Consider the following 21,027-nt stretch of genomic DNA (forward strand, 5'->3'; position numbering starts at 1 on the left):
TCGATGACTTGAATGATAATGGTTTTATGATTGATATGTGCAAAAATGGTTATGATGACGTGCAAAAACCAAAGAAATGATCTAAAAGTATCTAAGTAGTACGATTAGTGGTTAATGAAAGTTATAATTATTAATACACAATAATAAAAATAAATTATAAGTACGTCTAAACCAGTGACAACTCTACAACAGATTTATCCATCGGATCACCAGCAGTGATGGTGATACCATCTTCGCTTGCCAAGGGTTACGACCCACTTCCCTCCTCTCCACCTTGGCGGATTGAGATATAATTTCGGAGACACAAGGTAATGATTCTCATTGGTTGCAGTCGAAACTCGCTGCATCCAATCAAAAAGCGCCTATAACATGATCAGTGTAAATGTCGAAAGTGTATGTAAACAATTGCCACGTGCTTATTGTGCAACAAGTCTTTACATCCCTAAACATACGACTATATTTATTGAATTTAACTGTTTTTAATCGATTAATAGAAGTTCCTTTGTATGTTTCTTGCACAAATGCATGAATGTCAACGTATATTTTCGTTTCCTGCTTTACTAAGTGTGTAGCATGTAGACGCTACCGTGCTTTTAACTCCAAATTGAAGAGTTCAAGTGCTACCATTGGTCAAGAATAATGTATTCCGAATGGGCGTGACTTTAATCTACCGATAGATGGTGCATCATTGTTATCACAAATGTTGGTTTAATCTGCCAAGGGTGGAGAGGAGGGAATTAGGTGGGTCGTAACCCTTGGCTAGCGAAGATGTGGTGATCGATACATGACTGTGTACATTCTGTATATACAACTCGTCTAAACATCAACCCTACAATGTTAGATCTGTAAATTTGCTTTTTTTTAAATTATATATTTACACAATTTTTACCTTTATCTATAGAGAACTATCCAAAGGAATTTAAACATGTAGACTTACCACGTATACTATGAGTACATTCTGAATAATGTGAATTTGATATCGTTCTATTTTCTACACAACTTTCCCACATTCCTTCGTACAGGTCGACTGAAATGAGAAAAAAAAAACCCACTTAGATACAAGCAACGACATCAGGCTATTAATATACTGAAAAATGGCATTAAACACAGGGATATTTATGGGTACATAACCGTAAGTGTGGCGTGTTTGTGAATATTAAGTAACATACTTGAAGTTAGAAAATTACAAATTCGCTATGCTTGGTAATTTGTTAACAAAGGTAGCAGGCTTATAATTTAATACGCCAGATGCGAGTTTCGTCTACATATCACTCATCAGTGACTCTCAGATAAAAAAATTTAGAAAGCAAAACTAGTACAAATTAAAGTTGAAAAGCATTGATGATGAAAAATTTAAAAAAAATGACACAAGGTTTTATATGCCTGGGATAAGAAAATCCTTAGTATTTCGAATAATTCATACTTTTGCAAACAGTTAATTTATATAAAAAAAAGACAATATAATTGATATTCATGTCAATAACGAAGTGCTGACTACTGGGCTGGTGATACCCTCGACCCAATGATATAAATTGTTATCAAAGGTACCAGGCTTATAATTTCATACGCCAGACGCTCAGTTCGTCTACATAACCTTCATCAGTGACGCTCAGATCAAAATAGTTAGAAAGACTAACAAGTACAAATTTGAAAAGCTAAGGTTATCAATAGCTGGGATAATAACAAAAAGTACGTATAAAAATCACCTTAACGTTGTTTCATAAAAAATACTCTATCACGCAATGAAAACGATTTACTACAAATTGTACAATTTAAGATATTTTATAATCGGAGTAAACTCACACAGCCACGAGTGGTATTCACACTCACAACTTCATTGTGACACGCTTATGATCAGTGTAGATGAACTACTTAAACATTTAGTTACCGAGTTATCCTTTCCCTAAATGTCTTCGAAAACGTTCGTTTTTTTAAGTTTCGATTATCATATAATATACTTTTGCAGATGATATAAAGTATAATATAAAAATTACTGAACTCCAAGGAAAATTTAAAAACAAAACAGAACGTTCCTACTCACAATGGTAAAATCAAAAGCTCAAACATATCAAACAAATGGATAAGTGTCACATATTGAAATTTTCTTAATATTTTGTTGCCCCGAGGTTTTTTTTATTCGCGCTGAAATTCACTAAACAAATTTCGCTAGATTTCTTAATTTTATGTTTATTTTGTTGCCTCGAGGTTATTTTCGCTGAAATGTATGAAAGTAACAATCAACATCTATACTTCTCAATTTTCTTTCAAAAACATCTCAAATACACGTCTGACAAAATATCTTATGAATTTTGTCGTTTTCATACTGTTTTATATTCACCCATTCTCATACATATTTACACAACTCAAGAGATAGAACTATCTAGTGTTTCATACACTTGTCTCTTAAACACAAGACCATCACAGTTCTAGTTTTTTTATATATTTGTCTACCAAACACAAGACCATCACATTTCTAGTTTTTCCTATATATGTCTCATAAACACAAGACCATCACATTTCTAGTTTTTTTTTTTTATATATTTGTCTTCTGAACACAAGACCATCACATTTCTAGTTTTTCATATATTTGTCTACCAAACACAAGACCATCCCATTTCTAGTTTTTCTTATATTTGTCTACTAAACACAAGACCATCACATTTCTAGTTTTTTTTATATATTTGTATTCTAAACACAAGACCATCACATTTCTAGTTTTTTATATATTTGTCTACCAAACACAAGACCATCACATTTCTAGTTTTTCATATATTTGTCTACTAAACACAAGACCGTCACATCTCTAGTTTTTAATATATTTGTCTACCAAACACAAGCCCATCACATTTCTAGTTTTTAATATATTTGTCTACCAAACACAAGACCATCACATTTCTAGTTTTTCATATATTTGTCTACCAAACACAAGACCATCACATTTCTAGTTTTTAATATATATTTGTCTACCAAACACAAGACCATCACATTTCTAGTTTTTCATATATTTGTCTACCAAACACAAGACCATCACATTTCTAGTTTTTTTTTTTATATATTTGTCTACCAAACACAAGACCGTCACATTTCTCTTTTTTTTTATATATTTGTCTACCAAACACAAGACCATCACATTTCTAGTTTTTTTTTATATATTTGTCTACCAAACACAAGACCATCACATTTCTAGTTTTTCATATATTTGTCTACCAAACACAAGACCATCACATTTCTAGTTTTTTTTTTATATATTTGTCTACCAAACACAAGACCGTCACATTTCTAGTTTTTTTTATATATTTGTCTACCAAACACAAGACCATCACATTTCTATTTTTTTTATATATATATATTTGTCTACCAAACACAAGACCATCACATTTCTAGTTTTTCATACATTTGTCTACCAAACACAAGACCATCACATTTTTAGTTTTTCGTGCTTTTTGTTCTAACACAAGACCACAGAGAAATAATAGTTTCCTTTAATTTGGAAGTGATCTACATTCTCTTTTTACTGAGAGATCCAGTCCTATTAAGAGCTATAATAAACTTTACATATATTTGAGAAGGTGCTTGCGGTTACGTGGAATCGAAGTTAGTCAATCAAGTATATAAACAGTTGCTTCTATGTTTATTACAAGTGTTTATATGTTGTTTTCTTTGAAGAAGCTGTTCAAATTAAGAAAAATAAAATGTTGCATCGCAAGAGAAAATAATATGTTACTGGGAGCGACTCATCCTATTTCTTTGTTTGTCTTGTTCATAGCCAATTGAATTTTGAGTAGACGCACTATAAATTCAGACGAACAGGGGCGAGGGAAAACTTAATCAACCTTTACCCTAACCCTGAACCTAACATTGAATCTAACATCAACACTAACACTATCCCTAAGCCTAATCTCGCATTAAACCTAAATATTACAAGACATGTTTACTGTTTTCATACTATAGAAAGATTGATTTATCCGTTGGCATTTTGATTATGAAATAATTCTATCATTTTGACGAAATATCATTAGTTACACAAAAGAATAAAATGCGACACATTTTGTAGAATTGTCGTTTAATCATAGCGAATCAATTATCTGAATCTTCCCTGAAACTGTACAATTGACAGATATAATGATAAAACCTCTCAGTCGGAAGTTAATGTCGCTCCTTTAGAGTAGTATATGCAATTTATGTCTCAACTGAGACGATCCAAATCACCAAGCAACAATAAAATTCTTATCATGAAGTCGACAGCGTAATATACGTAGAATCTTCATTAGTATAGTAATCTGATACATAAATGTACAAATATTACTGTGTCAACTGCACTTATTGTTTGCACCGACCTAGTTGGTTTACTTATAGTGCATATATGTGCAAATATTAGTACATGTACATGTAGTAACCTGATACATACATGTACAATAATAACCGTGTCAAATGTACTTATTGTTTGCACAGTCCTGACTGATACACTTAATGTGCATAGTCAGTTTAATTGAAGTCTGGAGCTGGCATGTCAGTTAACTGATAGTAGTCTGTTGTTATTTATGTATTATTGTCATTTTGTTTATTTTCTTTGGTTACATCTTCTGACATCAGACTCGGATTTCTCTTGAACTGAATTTTAATGTGCGTATTGTTATGCGTTTACTTTACTACTTTTGTTAGAGGTATAGGGGGAGGGTTGAGATCTCACAAACATGTTTAAACCCGCCGCATTTTTGCGCCTGTCCCAAGTCAGGAGCCTCTGGCCTTTGTTAGTCTTGTATTATTTTAATTTTAGTTTCTTGTGTACAATTTGGAAATTAGTATGGCGTTCATTATCACTGGACTAGTATATATTTGTTTAGGGGCCAGCTGAAGGACGCCTCCGGGTGCGGGAATTTCTCGCTACATTGAAGACCCGTTGGTGACCCTCTGCTGTTGTTTTTTATTTGGTCGGGTTGTTGTCGCTTTGACACATTCCCCATTTCCATTCTCAATTTTATATTATATTCAATTATTAGTAATACATGTAATCTGATATGTAATGTACAAGTGTTACTGTGCCTATGGTATTTTTGTTTTTGATCTGATTGGTCTATTTATTGTACATATGTGAAATAATAAAATGATAATGATCGGAGATATGATGAACAAATACTACTGTGCCAAAGTATTTATTATATCCGACGACCGATGATTGGTATACCTATTGTTCATATGTATAGATATTAATAATAATTTGATATATATTATGTCCACATATTACTGTGTCAATGATGATACTTATTGTTGGTTTTTACTGATATATATTATGTCCACATATTACTGTGTCAATGATGCTACTTATTGTTGGTTTTTACTGATATATATTATGTCCACATATTACTGTGTCAATGATGCTACTTATTGTTGGTTTTTACTGATATATATTATGTCCACATATTACTGTGTCAATGATGCTACTTATTGTTGGTTTTTACTGATATATATTATGTCCACATATTACTGTGTCAATGATGCTACTTATTGTTGATTTTTACTAATATATATTATGTCCACATATTACTGTGTCAATGATGATACTTATTGTTTGTTCTTTATTAATTGGTTTACCAATTGTGCATATGTGCAAATATATTTATATTGTCGTCAAAAGATGTAAAAAAAAAAAAAATTAGGAATGTATTAATGTGACACAGATGATGCCCCTGCGTGTATATCATATAAAGTTGTAAAAGGACATTACTGAAGAATGGCAAAAAAAAGGAGGCGACCAAATTTGTACTAGATCTGAGTTTTTGTTTATAATCATTGTATGTAAGTTACATAACATTTGGTTGAGGCAAACTAAAGTAAGACAACAAAAAACGAACAATCAAGCAATGTTTCCGTTTGAAAGGTACATAACTCTAGAACTATTCAAGTGACGCCACTAATATTGAAACTTCATCTGTGTTTTTGTAGTAATAGGCATTATGTATAAGTTTCATAACATTTAGTAAAGGCTAACTAAAGTGAGAGAACAGGAACGAAAAATCAGCAATTTTTATATTTGTAAAGGGTAGAACTGTTGAACAGTTAAAGTGACGTCACTAAAATTCGTACATGATCTGTGTTTTGTGGTAAAAAGCGTTGTGTAGAAGTTTCATATCATTTGGTTAAGGCAAACTAAAGTCAGGGAATGGAAACTACATTTGGAACGAACAGACGAACAGACGGATAAGGGTAAAACTCAATGCCCCCTCTACTACGACGGGGCCTAAACAAACCGGTAATATGGTTTTAAGAAGACGAATTGTAGGTACAGACGATGTTGAGTGTATGAATTACTATGACAATTTTGGTTAAACAATTAGAATACAATATTTAAAAATAGGTTTGCACGATATCAAGTGTATCGTAATAAAATTGAGAACGGAAATCTCGAATATGTCAAGAAGACAACAATCCGACCAAAGAGTATAAAACAAAAGAAGAATGGACAGATTAAGAAAGAACAAGATTCAAGATGAAGTCATAATAATGCTACAGTTTTACATCCCCGCATCGTGTCAAATGTCAGACAACCACATCATTGTTTTCTATTCGTAAGATCATGCATATACATATAGTTGTTTTAATTTCAGTGATCAAAAATAGTTATTATTAATGTTTATGATCCCATAACGAAAATTAAAAGTTGAAGGCTATAGTCAGAAATAAAGAACACAAGATTAACAATTTCTTTTTTCATAAATATTAATGACCTAAAGCATTCAGTTGTAGAGAATGACGTCTGCAACGTGTTGTATTTTGTTTTTTGTATGACGTTAGTTTTGTTATGTTCTTAAATAAAGAGTTAACATGTAAAATAAATTATGTTTTTAAAAATTATTGAAAATTGCTTTTTGCGCGAAGTCTCTGTATATTTTATCCAGCATTTATAGTGTCCCTCTTGCGCACTTATATAACCTAAAAGCAATCAAATTGTGAAATGAACTGCTTCATGATTAAAATCTTCTTTTAAAATTCTACACGAAACGACATCATTTAAGTTATCAAACAGAGCTAATAAAAAAAAGACCATGGCTAAGCGTAGTAGTTTAAATTTCATAAAAGATCATAAAACATAGTATATACATACATTGTACGTCACAAAGCATACATATTTCTGCAAATTTGCAGTTTATTTTATGTGTCTCATTTGATTATATAGGATATAAAATGTCCCTTTTTAGGATATTATGAATCTTTAACGTTTCAAAATACATGTATTGTAACATTATTACACGATCATGTTATACAAACATTATTTAAAAGTATTTGGTTTTTTTTATTAAAATTTCACAAAAGTGTAATTTGTTTTCTTCTCATTTTTGTTTTTTTCACTTCTATCGCATCGATGTAAATTATTTGTTTTGTGAATGAATATGATATGTTTATGAAATGAAGTTAGTTTTAATATATAGTTGAATCATATGTATATATATATATATATATATGCAAAATCAAATAAAGAGACATTTATCTTTATTAGTTTTATTTGTTTTGTTCACATATGGTTGGAATTTTATGCGACTGTCATACAAGTGAGAGGTTTGGCTGGCTTTGGAGCCCGGTTTTAATCACCGTTTTCTACATTCGAAAATGCCTGTACCAAGTCAGGAATATTACAGCTCTTTTCCATTTGCTTGATGTATTTGAGATGTAATTTTTTTCATTTGCCGACGGGAATTTCCATTTAGAATTTTTACTCGGAGTTCTGTATTTTTGTTATCTTATCTTGCAACTTTACTATACAAGACAAGACTACGGTAAATTATTATACAACATCTGGTTTTACGTCTGCCGTCAATGTCATGAATGTCGGGTCTAAAATTTCGCGATTTTCATTGAATCAGGTATACGAAATATATTGACGGTTAATATTTTTGCGGATTCAAAACTTATCAATACCTTTGCATTGTCACTTTGAAATTGGTGGAATTTATTTTGACGATTTTGTTCTATCCGCGAAAATAAGCAAAAATTTACACCCCGCAAAAATAACCCGCTATACGTTATAAATGTTATTTCAAAGGCATCAGTAAGACTTTGATCGACACGATCTTCCATTTGTTGTTAAAAGTTATATTACCGAAAGCGAATTATCAAATAGTTGTGCTTGCTGTGAACAACATGACGGGTGTCTCTAGTGGAACAAGAATAACGTACCTCTAAAATAAAATTAACGGTCTTAATTTTACTGCTTGAGGCCAAAATACAGGAAATCGAAATCATAATACAAACGTTGAGTAACAGATCTGTGCAACCAAAAACTGAAACTTTTATTACCAAATACGGACATGGAACAAGAGCTTTACATGAGGGTGATTCCTTAATTTAAATTTTACCTTTAAGTTAGTTTTAATGCAGAATATTCAATAAGTTATAATCCGTATTTATATACCATTACAGAAGTACTCAGGTACAAGGCTAGTTATACACTCCGGGGACTAATATCCCACCACTGACCAGCAGATGTATCGATCCTGTTTCAGTAACATTAACGATACTGCTATTACTGTTCTAAATGAGCATTTCGTCAGCAATCAAAAGTTATTTTTTTAAGTTATTGTCTTTCCTCTTTGCTTATGTGATTTGACTATAGAGTGTAAACATGCCATTTTGTCTGTTGACATTTATACCTTTTCTGTCTGATTGTTTTGTTTTAAATAAAATGGAATTTGATGCGAAAGTTGAACAAGTGAGAGGTGTAGCGGTAAAATCTAGGAACAATCCACCATTTTCTACACAAGGAAATGCTTGTACAAAGTCAGGAATATAACAGTTATTTTCTATTCGTTTAATGTGTTTAAGCTTTTGATTTGCAATTTTGCAAATGACTTTCCGTTTTAGATTTTCCTTGATGTTCCCTTTTTTACTTCACCTTTTTAAGTAATTCATCAGGCAATCAATTATAATAATTGAAAATCCAAAACCAATACATATGATATGACAAGTATATCTTATTTGTTTCTGCGTTAGTGAAATAAAAAAAATCGACAATTAATGTATACTGAGTATAGCGCTGTTTCCTGTTTGGATACGGCGCAATTTGTAAAAAAAGACTCTAACACAAGAACATTGCCATTCACCACTTTTAACAAATCTAATGTCATAAGCACTAGGAATTCGATGATATGTTGTTCTAACTTATATCGAAGGAATCCTTGCAGCATTTCCAATAATTAAAGAGTTAGTGTGAATTAACACTGGTAAATATTCCGTTTTATGCTCAAGGGAATACCACTATTGATAGGAATACGATGATTTCTAAACAAAATGAAATTTGTTGCATGCAAAATGATCCAACTATCAATTAACAGCATACAACGAATTTAGTGAAGTTAAGATGGATGTTTTTTTTTCTTTCAATAAAATGATCTGTTAGCAAAACATTGTTACAAAATGTATACTTTACTCAACCACTGTTTTTAATATGATGCAATTATATTTGACTGTCATACAATTGAGACGTTTAGCTAGATATAAACCCATATTTGACCGTCATACAATTGAGGCGTTTAGCTAGATATAAGCCTATTTTCGCTATAAGGAAATGCCTTACACAGGAATATGGCAGCTGTTTTTCATTTGTTTGAAGTATTATAGCTTTTGATTTTTCAATTGCTCAGGAAATTACTGTTTAGAATGTTTAAATTTGAGTTTGATATTTTTGTTATTTACTTTTTACTTAAACGCGTTCAATGGACTTGTACTTGTAATCACTATTGCTGTTGTCAATAGCTAAGGTATGGTAGGTAAATCTAAAGTATGTCACGCGAGTAGGTGGAGTAAAGTGCTTTTAAACGCGTTCAATGGACTTGCACTTGTAAATCACTATTGCTGTTGTCAAAAGCTAAGTCTTGGTAGGTAAATCTAAAGTATGTCACGCGAGTAGGTGGAATAAAGTGCTTTTATTGTCTCCATGACCAAATCACTTTTTAAAAGTAAATAATTATCTAATATTTAAACTATGAAAATATAACAGTTTTCATCTATAAAAGAGAATAGAAAGATAGACAGCCAAATGCTGAACAAAATGAACTTTATCTAAAACTGGGGTTGATCTCAGGTACTCAAGAAGGGTAAGTAGATCCTGTTCCACATTTTACCAATTGTAAGGATATGGATATTGTTAAAAATGTTGATACGGGGCGGCCTGTGTAAAATTTTACAACATTATCGTTTGGATGGTTTTACACTAGTCATTTTCTGGGGCCCTTTATAGCTTGCTATTCGGTGTGAGCCAATACTTTGACCTAAAAAGTAGTCAGCACTTCTGTGTTGACTTGAGTTATTATTGATATATTCATAATTATAAATTAACTGTTAACTAGACTTTGCATTTTTGGAATACTAAGACTTTTCTACCTCATAAATAAATATAAAATTTCAATCTTGGTATCTATGATGAGTTTATTTACCTTTACGAATTATTGCTTGGATGGAGAGTTGTCTCATTGGCACTCATACAACATCTTCTTCATTCTATATACTAGTAGGTATAATGTTTCACGACTATATGTCACCATGTAGCCTTCAACAGTGAGAAATGACCAAAATCGTATCGTAAGCTAATTCAGACATCAGCATGACTATTTGTAAAACAATTGAACTGAAAAAAAAAACCAACTAATTTATGGATTACCTTAGCGTTATTTTGCACAACTTTTGGGAATTTTGGATCCTCATTGCTCTTCAACTTTGTATTTGGCTTTATAAATATTTTGATATGAGCGTCACTGATGGGTCTTATGTAGACGAAACGCGCGTCTGGAGTAGTAGATTGTAATCCAGGTATCTTTGATAACTATTTCATGTTGATATTCGAAATAATATTTAAAAACGTAGAGGACAGACAGCGAATAACATAAACCATGAAATGATTTTGGCACACCTTTTCGGGTTTTTTGGTTTGTAATGCATTCAAATTTATGTTGGAATTGGCTTTACAGCTATTTTCATCTAACACCAATAATAATCTTAAATGATGAAATTGATTTATCTTGAACAAAACCTTTACCCATTTCATAAACTACAGATAATAATCTTGAATGATGAAATTGTTTTATCTTGAACAAAGCCTTTACCCATTTTATTAACTGCAGATAATAATCTTGTAGGTGGAGTCTTATCTTAAATTTTAAGAGCTGGTTTATACCACTGGGTTGATGTCACTACAGGTGGACGTTTCGTCTCCGAGGGTATTACCAGCCAAGTAGTCAACACTTCGGTGTTGACATGAATATCAATGGTACGGTCAGTTTGATAAATTCATTGTTTACAATACTTTGAATTTTTCGAAAAACTACGGATTTTCTTATCCCAGGAATAGATTACCTTAGTCGTATTTGGCAAAACGTTTTGGAATTTTTAGTCCTCAATGTTCTTCAACTTTGTACTTGTTTGGCTTTATAACTATTTTGACCGGAGCGTCAATTATGAGTCTTATGAAGGCTAAACGCGCGACTGACGTTTTAAATTATAATCATGGTACCTTTGATAACCAATTAGCTATGACACTTAAACATATTATTAGTTCTATTCAAAGTTACAATCTAAATGTTATTTTTGATGATATTTTATTCACACCAAGTAAATAATTGTAATATTGATTGTGTATAATTTCAAAGGTAAGTTGGCTGTTAACAACTTAATTATTTATTTGGAAATAATAACTGTTCCAAATATCAGATCAATGTGTTTCTAAAGGCTTGATTACAATATCAAAATAGTTTTAGTTTCAAATTATCATTTGAATAATTAAACTAAAGTTTGTTTTAGTTTAGAACGATTTATGCAGATCTGTATTATACATACAATCAGTAAGATTCTTAAAAACGATTTCGATTTAATATGATAAATGTCTGCAAAACTATTCATATTTATCAAAAAAATGTGAGTTTTGTTTCTGAATTTCAAAGTAAAAGTTTGTTTATGAGTGGCACTTAGGTTTGCAACATTTGAAACATAAAATAAAGTTCCATTTTTATTTAAACAATAAGAACAACTGAGAATAAGACCTCACACATTTAACGGACTAAATCGAAGTGCCTGGTACAATATTTGTAAATGCACTGATTGGACTAAAAGAGGGACGAAAGATACCAAAGGGACAATCAAACTCATAAATCGAAAATAAACTGACAACGCCATGGCTAAAAATGAAAAAGACAAACAGACAAACAATAGTGAACATGACACAACATAGAAAACTACAGAATTGGCAACACTAACCCCATTTAAAACAAGGGGTGATCGCAGGTGCTCCGGAAGGGTAAGCAGATCCCGCTCCAAATGTGGCACCCGTCGTGTTGCTTATACAAATCCGGTAAATAGTCTAATTCGGTAGGTCACATTCACACTAAATTTACACTAAAATGCTCCATTTTGATACCGGCAGTTAGCTTCACAGATTGTCTTTTTTCTATGTTGAAGTAATACAATACTTAAATAAGCATGTACATGTGTAAATATTTGGTTTGTGACCTACATAAGCAATAGTATGTATAAGAGCACGTATATACTAAATGATCATGAGATGATATTTCGATGGTATTTGTTTTTATATTGTCCAAATGTTTCCTTTTGTTAATTAAATTTGTCATTACTATTTTAAAATGCTTTGATGTATTAAAATATTTCTTTCGGAATCAGTTTATAATATCTTCCTCACACCTTTGTTTACTTTTACGTCAATCATGCATTTCCCCATCACACTTGCGATATGCGTTTCCAAAATTACCAACATGAGGTGTCATTTCTACGGCCTAAGTATAAGAGAAATGGATGCAATGCAGATTTTCTTTTTCAAAAGTTGGTACCTTACACTTTAAGGAGATAACATGGTAACCAGGTGCTCCGCAGGGCGCAGCTTTATACGACCCCAGTGGTTGAACCCTGAACAGTTAGGGCAAATTTGGTCACAATATTCAAGCTTGATTCTGTCTAAATTTGGATTGTGATCAAATTTTTGACATAATATAGGTTTTTGTCACAAAATTTATGTGGTCGAAGATCTAACAAAGCTATTGCACAATACTTTGACATTAAAGATTTCTTCATGAAACTTTTCAAAATGCGAAATTTGAAAAATATTGAAAAAAAGGAAGCCCTTCAAAAAATTGTTACAAAAAAATCCCCCTCCCAACTTTTTGAAACCCCCTTGGAGCAATAACCCTTAAACTCAATCCTATGCTTTCCATTGCAGTATTGAACCTTGTAGTACAATTTCAGAGAGATCCATACACTTAAACACAAGTTATTGTCATGGCAACTAGAAACATGCTTCTTTTTGGCCCCTAATTCCTACATATTTTGGACAATTAAGCCAAAACTTAATCCCAGCCTCCCCTTTGTTATATGGTACATTATGGTACAATTTCAGAGAGATCCATACAATTACACATAAGTTATTGTCTTGAAACTAAAAAAATGCTTGTTTTTACCCCTTTTTGTCCCTTAATTCCTAAACTTTGGCCCCATAACCCCTAACATGAATCCAAACCTTCTACTTGTGGTTTTAAAACTTTGCGGTATGATTTCAGAGCAATTGAAATACTTCTACACAAGTTATTATCCTGAAACTAGAAAAATGCTTGTTTTGGGCCCCTTTTAGGTCCCTAATTCCTAATCGGTTGGGACCATCATTCCCAATATCAATCCCAACCTTCCTTTTGTGGTATTGAACCTTCTGAAAAAAATTCATGAAGATCTATACACTTAAACTAAAGTTATTATTTGGAAACCAATGTGTCTTCGGACGACGACGACGCAGACTACGCAGAGGACGCAGACGACGACATCATACCATTATACGATCCCAAAAATGTGTGGGGTCGTATAAAAATGAGGTAAACGTTTTAAGGATGTTTTAATGACGTTGTATTGTTAAGGAATTATAAAAAATATTGAGAAAAACACGTTAAATAATTTCCTGCGTCCGAAGCGCTTTTCTGGATTTACCTTCATCAGGAACGCTCAAAGCCAAATATTTGAAATCCGACGATGTATAAATACAGAAACCGTTGAAGATCTATATGTCAAAAATACCTAAAATAAATAGCCAAATTCATCTAAAGCTGTAGCTTTCTATGACGTTCTTTGTCTAGAGGGTTCTAGAGATTTTCGTTACAACTATATATATACAAACACTAAAGCAAAACTTTCAGTCTTAGAAATCGATAGACATTAGTATTCACATCATTTGGATTGACACTTTTATTCTACAAACAACATCATACTAGATTGTGACCTTAGTAGTGGACGTAATATTCAGAATTGATTCCGAAAAGATTTCCGGATACAGATAAAGACAAAAGATTGGACTCATATTTGACAGTTAAGTTGACAGTAATATTTGTGTAATATTTTTTGTAAACTTTTGTATATTAAATCTTGTTAAATTTTATTATTGATTTGTGTCTTTTGTTGGCTACAGTTTAAAGGTGATTTCTGACCAATCTTAAGGTATATAAATCATATTCACTCATTATGCTAAATATCACCATATGTATGCAAGAAAGAGGTATATGGTACATTGCATAAGAAGGGAAATGAACCCAGTCATTATAACCCTATGAAATAGAATGACAATATGCATAATATCATTTTCATGTGACATCAAGTTATACTAAATTGAATCGATACCGCTTGATTTTTCCTTATGATGCATTCTCTTAACTTCTTTGCATACACATTTATAATTATAATCAGTATTAATCAAACCATCTCCTTTTAAGATAGATCTATTAAGTTATCATTTCCTTGATTCTTTAGATATAAAACTTAATCATGGTCAGAGAGAAATAAATGATTTTCGTCTTATCTGTAATTTTTAGTATTATAAATAGTTTTGCAAAACTATTTTTGAATAGTCTTTATGAAGTTTGTCTACTCAATCATTCGTAATTTTAGAAATTGTTTTTATGTTTCTATTTAAAACTTTTTATATTATCTTTTTGTTATAATAAGGTTTGCTTTTTGTATATGATTGATTCCAAATATTTTTAAGTTCTCGTTCGAAGAGTATCAAGAAAACTAAGGTTTCAATTTTGACCTTAAATGAATTTGGCTACTCTGTTTATGTATTTTATTAACATATCCCTGGTTTATAAATGTTTATGATGAAGGTAAATCAAAACAAGTATTTTTTATTTCTTTACCTGTTACAAATTCACCCCTTTTTTCTTAAAACCTTTCTTGATTTTTTTGTATGACATGATTAAATTAGTGTTTTTTAAACTGCTATATATTCAATGTAATTGTTCTTAAAAATTATTGTATTAAGATTTCTTGATTTTTTCATTTTTTTTCAAAAGTCAATCATTCATCAAAAATTTATGAAACCTAAACATTTTAAACGAGCCAAATCTGTTTTAGTCAAATTGTTGGATACCCGCTTAAAATGTCGGAATTTGTTTTACGAATTTATTAACTCATACTCGTTTTATTACAAAATAAAAGAAAACAAAAACATTTCTGATGAAAGGTCCTTGACTTAGATTGAGACGTAGCGTAAGTAATATGACGTTCATCACCAGCAGTGATAAAGCAATGACAATTGTAAGAATCAATAATCAATTTTGTATATCTAAAACTGTTGACTCATCACGTGAAAAATAAAACGGCAAGCGTGATTGGATATTTTTTAACAGAAGTGCAAATGATCGTCTAATCGGAAATGAAAGGAAATTAACTGCGGATTCATGTATACCAGAAAGGATTGAAACTATCTATTTTGACTGAATATGAAGGCGTTAAAAAAGGCGTACAATATAAGTAAATATATTAATTGAAAGCAGAAAAAAATCAACACTAAAAGTTTTCAGATTTGGATACCAATAGAAAACAACAATAATATTTAAAGAAGTCCAAATAATTATAAGAAAGTGAACAGAACTGAATAATTTGACATTGAAGTCTGCCGAGTGATTTGAGTTTGTATATTAAATGTTTTACAGACGCATGCAATTTATAACGTGTTGATTTCATTCAGCACTGGGTTGATACCTCTGCTGGTAGACGTTTATACTCCGAGGGTCACCATATTGGAATATATATATTTGACTTAAAATTGATGTTACTAATAAGTAAGGCCCTTTTTGTTTATGTCCTTATACCGTCTTGGCTTTAAATATATATTCGGCTTTAAGCGTTTCTGGAGAAAAGTTAACCAAGAAAGGCACATCAGATGCATGAAATTCATAACGTGTTTCCATTTTTTATTCCCATATTTATCTTGTTAGATTTTTACTAACGTTTGTATGACCGTCTTATTTGGATTTTCAACACAGTAATTCACAGCGAGAGTTCAATGCATTGTTATGTGAGAACTTTGTTAAAGGCAAGTTTTCTCTGAAAACAATGACCTCCAACTTTTTCTTGGTCAAAGTTTTTAAAATGAAACATTTTGATACTGACAACGTATTTCCTTGGCCATTTTTTTTTATGGACAACATTGATAGGGATGAAAGGGACCTTAAGACATAGCCACGCACTACTTTTTCATTGATCATGCATATATAATTATATAATGCTGTCATGAAAAATTTAAAAAAAAGTCCAACTGCGTACAAGTTCTTTACAGTCCATTTCACTTACAATTATATTCAACCTGATGATTTGAAGTGAAATGGACGACCGCGTTAACTTACGAGTGCTATATTCAACCTGATGATTTGGTGTTAAATGGATGACCGCGTTACGAGTGCGAAACAAGAGATTAAACGTTTGACAGTAGGTAGCAAAACCATAAAAAAATCAATGATGCTTTTTTGTATAATAACTTTTTATCAGTTGTTTTTTTTTACATCAAATGTTTCTTACCATAAACTTGATACTCTACATGTAAATATAATATTTGTGTGTAGAAATTTGAGACAATAATTCAATCGAAGATACAAACCATGGTTAAAGCAAAACTAACAGAATTGCATGAGTTCAGAAATAAGAAATAAGGGAAAGCGTTTTATTATATCCATTTATCATGCCAATCCCAACTCTGTCTAAATGGCACTATCGTAAATGTTGAAGATGGCTTCAATGTAATTTCAAAATATGTTTGAATGTCAATTGTGTTAATATGTCATAATGAAACGTATGACTTGCACCTAATCATTTTGTGAGATCACCATTTATGTACAAAATAGTATCCAATGTGCAATGAGGAACCAAGACTAAACAATAAAAAAAATATTCAGCTTAAATAATTGATTGTTATATTATACGCCAATTGTTTCATCTTTGTACTTTTCTGAATAAAAAAATGTAGATTTCCACAATTCTGTTTAGTATATTTTGTTGAAATTAAAAAAACAAAAGCATAACCGATTTCACTAAATCAAAAACCAATTTGGACAATAAATGTCTCATCACTGATGATCGAAGCCACATTATTGGATTATCCAAAATATAATACAAACACTGAAAGTGAAGCCAAATTCGGACAAGGAATCAGAGCTTTGTATTATGGAAATATATTCCTTAGTCTAAAAGGATTTCTTATTTGTATAAGACCAGATGTCAATCACACACTATCCGTATTGTCATGTGAGTACAGATGCACTGGCTATTGGACTAGTGATAGATACTACGTACCTCCGGAGGTGACATTCTGCCAGCCCAGATGACAGATTCACTGATGAACATGTTTGTTTTAAGCCTGGTACATATGATGTGCTTATTCTTTGATGATCGGGATCAAAATATTTGAAAATCTGCATACATTACTAAAAGATACCTAGTGAATGTCAAAATACGAACAAAGAATAAGAGCTTTGTATGAAGCTTATATATTCCATAATTAAAGAAATGATTTCCTGAATTCAAAACAGAAAATTTAATTAAAAAAAATATCCAAATTTCGATGCCAAAACTTGCTACTGGGCACGTGATATCATAGAGGACTAACAGACAACATACAAACAGGCACTTTAAACATATAAAGTTTTATATCATATGTTGTCACATGAAGAGCAGGATCTAGTTAACCTTCCAGGGCAGATGAGATTGAATTGGATGTTTTGGTGGTGTTCTTGGTGCTCAGTCTTTGATAATGTTTTATTTATGCAATGGCTGTATCAGTTTATTTTTGACTTATGCGTTTGACTATGCCTTGGTATCTTTCGTTACATTTTTTAAATTAGTATTCATTAAAACTTAAAGGTTATAAATATCAATATAAAGAATAAAATAATTTATGTTATCATTGCAATATTTAATGGCCACGGAAAATCTTCTGTTCACGGTCCGACTTACAGTATCTTTTGAATGATCTGAAAGCCTACATGTATATAGCATGTTTGATTAAGATGATAGTTAATTCCCCAAAGAAAATGATTCTTTTTTACAAAATGTGTTGCACTGTGTCGCCTTGAACGAAGGACACCATGGAATCGAAAGATAAAACTAATGGTTTGCTGCAGTATTCAATTGCATTGTGAATCAATTTTAATAGCATCCTGGGGATCAACGATAAGAATTTATGTTTTACAATTTTACGGCAAATTTCAATTTATATAGCTTATATGTTTAAGTACAGAATGACTGGCACAAACAAATCGGTTAGATTCTGTTTATTGACGTACAAAAGAATAAGCCAGTTTTTTCCCCCTCGTCTATAGCTAGTATTGAAGGATTGTAACAGGATCGTCTTTCATTAGCCTGAGGTTCATACGAAGTATAATATATCGTATGGCATACCGTGCTTAAATATTGATTTTCTTTAAATGTGACTTTAATGTACAATGCGATTAATCCATATTTTAAGCTCCAGCTGTCACAGATTACATCGTACGTCTTACTCAGAACGAGGCTTGTTTTCTTAGATAATGCAATGTATGATGGGAGTCCCCGGTGGTTAAGGCTAATCCTAGACTTCATTGATTGATGTTATATCAGTAAAAAACAATAAAATTATAACTATTCAAGCGTGAAAAAAGACTATTAAGTAGTGAAAGTAAAATGGTTATCAATGACGGTTCATAATCCACACGGTATTATAAACATTGAAGATACGGGTTTAATTGTTGTGTTCGTGTTATTAACGACATGACTCGTACTTCAAGCCATCCCCTTTTCCTTAAGTGAAAATTTATTACTGAACGTTCTCATTAAGAGTACTACAACGCGTAAAAAGTTCATTCATAAAAATAAGTATTGAACAGATGTGAAAAAACTTGATATTTTCAAATATGAGTTGGGCCAACGATAATTGGCGTAAATGGTGTACAGTAACTGTTAAACCACTGAGGGTTGGCCACCTGCAAACATTTCAAAACCCCACCGCATCACATATACGTCTGTCTCAAATCAAGGGACTGTAATTGAATGGCAGACGATTGCTGTTGTTTATCATTTTTATTATTTCTTTATTTGTGGTGTGTACATTCAACATGCCGTGGGTCTTGTCTTTTTGTCTTTTGATTTTTGTAAACTGTTATTACCCTTGATTGGAAAATTTTACTATTTTTTAAAACTTGCCTATAATCCCGAATATATTGATAGGCAAACTTTATATTTATAAAACTTTTGCATAGCAACAATGATCGACAAGGCAAAATCTGTCTTGATTTTTATATTCTATGTTTGTCAAAGGTCTTGTTTTGTATGATTGTTATACTGTTTATTATTTTTGGTGGTTCTATGTATTATTATACGATATTTTTGCAAATGACCAAACGAAATTGGACTGTACATACAACTGTTCACTAAACATCAATATTCGTTTTCTTGAGATTTTTTTTATACTTTGTTATATCTTTTGATATGGAATTTTACATTCATAGCTATCCAGATATGGAGTAAATATATAAAAAAGAAGATGTGGCATTATTGCCAATGAGACAACTCTCTACAAGAGACTTAATGGCACAGAAATAAACAACTATAGATCACCGTACGGCCTTCAATAATGAGCAAAAATGTCTTTTTCTTTTATTTCAGGCTATTTATAGTGTAACACATTTAGCACGATTGTTCACGAACAACATTAATTCGAAAATTAAAGCGCTTTTATACATACATGTTATTACACCATGGAACAAAATTGTAAAGCAACAACACACTGAACTTAGCAATATATTATACATGTAGTATCAACTCGATGATGTATAATTTAATGTGTGTATCGTACAAATGAAAAGATACTTTTCCATGGAGATTTCAAATTTCATATTGCCTTAAGATAGTTAGAAAATATTATATGTGTGATAGAATCAAGTGTTTAGACAGTTGAAGTATAGTATATAGCATGGTATTGCTGTGTCATCTCTAAAAGTTGCCGAAACTGCTTTGTAAAAGTAAAAAATAACAAATCGACATTCAAAAATCATACGGTGCTGTTAAGATCTTTTCACTGTTGTTTTTATTCTGCAATTATTTTAAGAGTTTTAGCTTACTCATAAATAATATATGAAGGCGTTTTCAAAGTGTCATGATAACAACTTATAACACTCGGCTCGCTTGCCTCGGACAGAAAAGAAATCTGCAGTGAATGATGAGGTGTCAATGTTTAAAATGAAGTATAAATAATCTGCAGTATGGCTAGACATTTCAATTGTGTTTTCGATGAAAAAAATATCTTATTGCGAAATCTTAGTCATTCGTTATGATATAACTAAGAACATTTCAATTACACGATCTTTTGTCGAAGTTTTTGTCTGGCAAAAAACTGTCGATTCTATGTAAACAATACAATCTCGTAGCAGGGGTGAATTTGGTCCGACAATAGCTCAGAGTATCTGACATTTTGTACTGACATTTTAACTTTTTTTTTATTTTTCAAATATTCTTCAGCAAATGTGTCTTTTTCATTTGCGTCATTATGAAGTTAATGAATAATAAATTCAAACTTACAAAAGACACAGATGTTTGTTAACAATCAATATCTGACGTATGTTTTTTAATTATTTTTTAATTTAAGTTCCTGAAGATTATTGTGAAATAAAAGACTAGTGAAGCATCTGGTTTGAATGACAATCTATAAGTTGAATTTTAATAAGAAAAAATGTGAATACATACCAT

At 31.4% G+C, this 21,027-nt stretch overlaps 1 protein-coding gene across 1 annotated transcript in view; it reads right to left on the minus strand.

Annotated features, from left to right (window-relative positions):
• LOC139501797 (uncharacterized) overlaps positions 1 to 21,027 on the minus strand; it is a 51,073-nt gene that overhangs the window by 15,157 nt on the left and 14,889 nt on the right. Inside the window, exon 2 of the mRNA XM_071291001.1 lies at positions 938 to 1,027. Within this exon, the coding sequence (XP_071147102.1) occupies positions 938 to 1,027 (90 nt within the window). The remainder of the gene's footprint in view (positions 1 to 937; positions 1,028 to 21,027) is intronic.

Source organism: Mytilus edulis, chromosome 13 (assembly GCF_963676685.1).
Source record: "Mytilus edulis chromosome 13, xbMytEdul2.2, whole genome shotgun sequence".
Taxonomy (NCBI): Eukaryota; Metazoa; Mollusca; class Bivalvia; order Mytilida; family Mytilidae; genus Mytilus; species Mytilus edulis.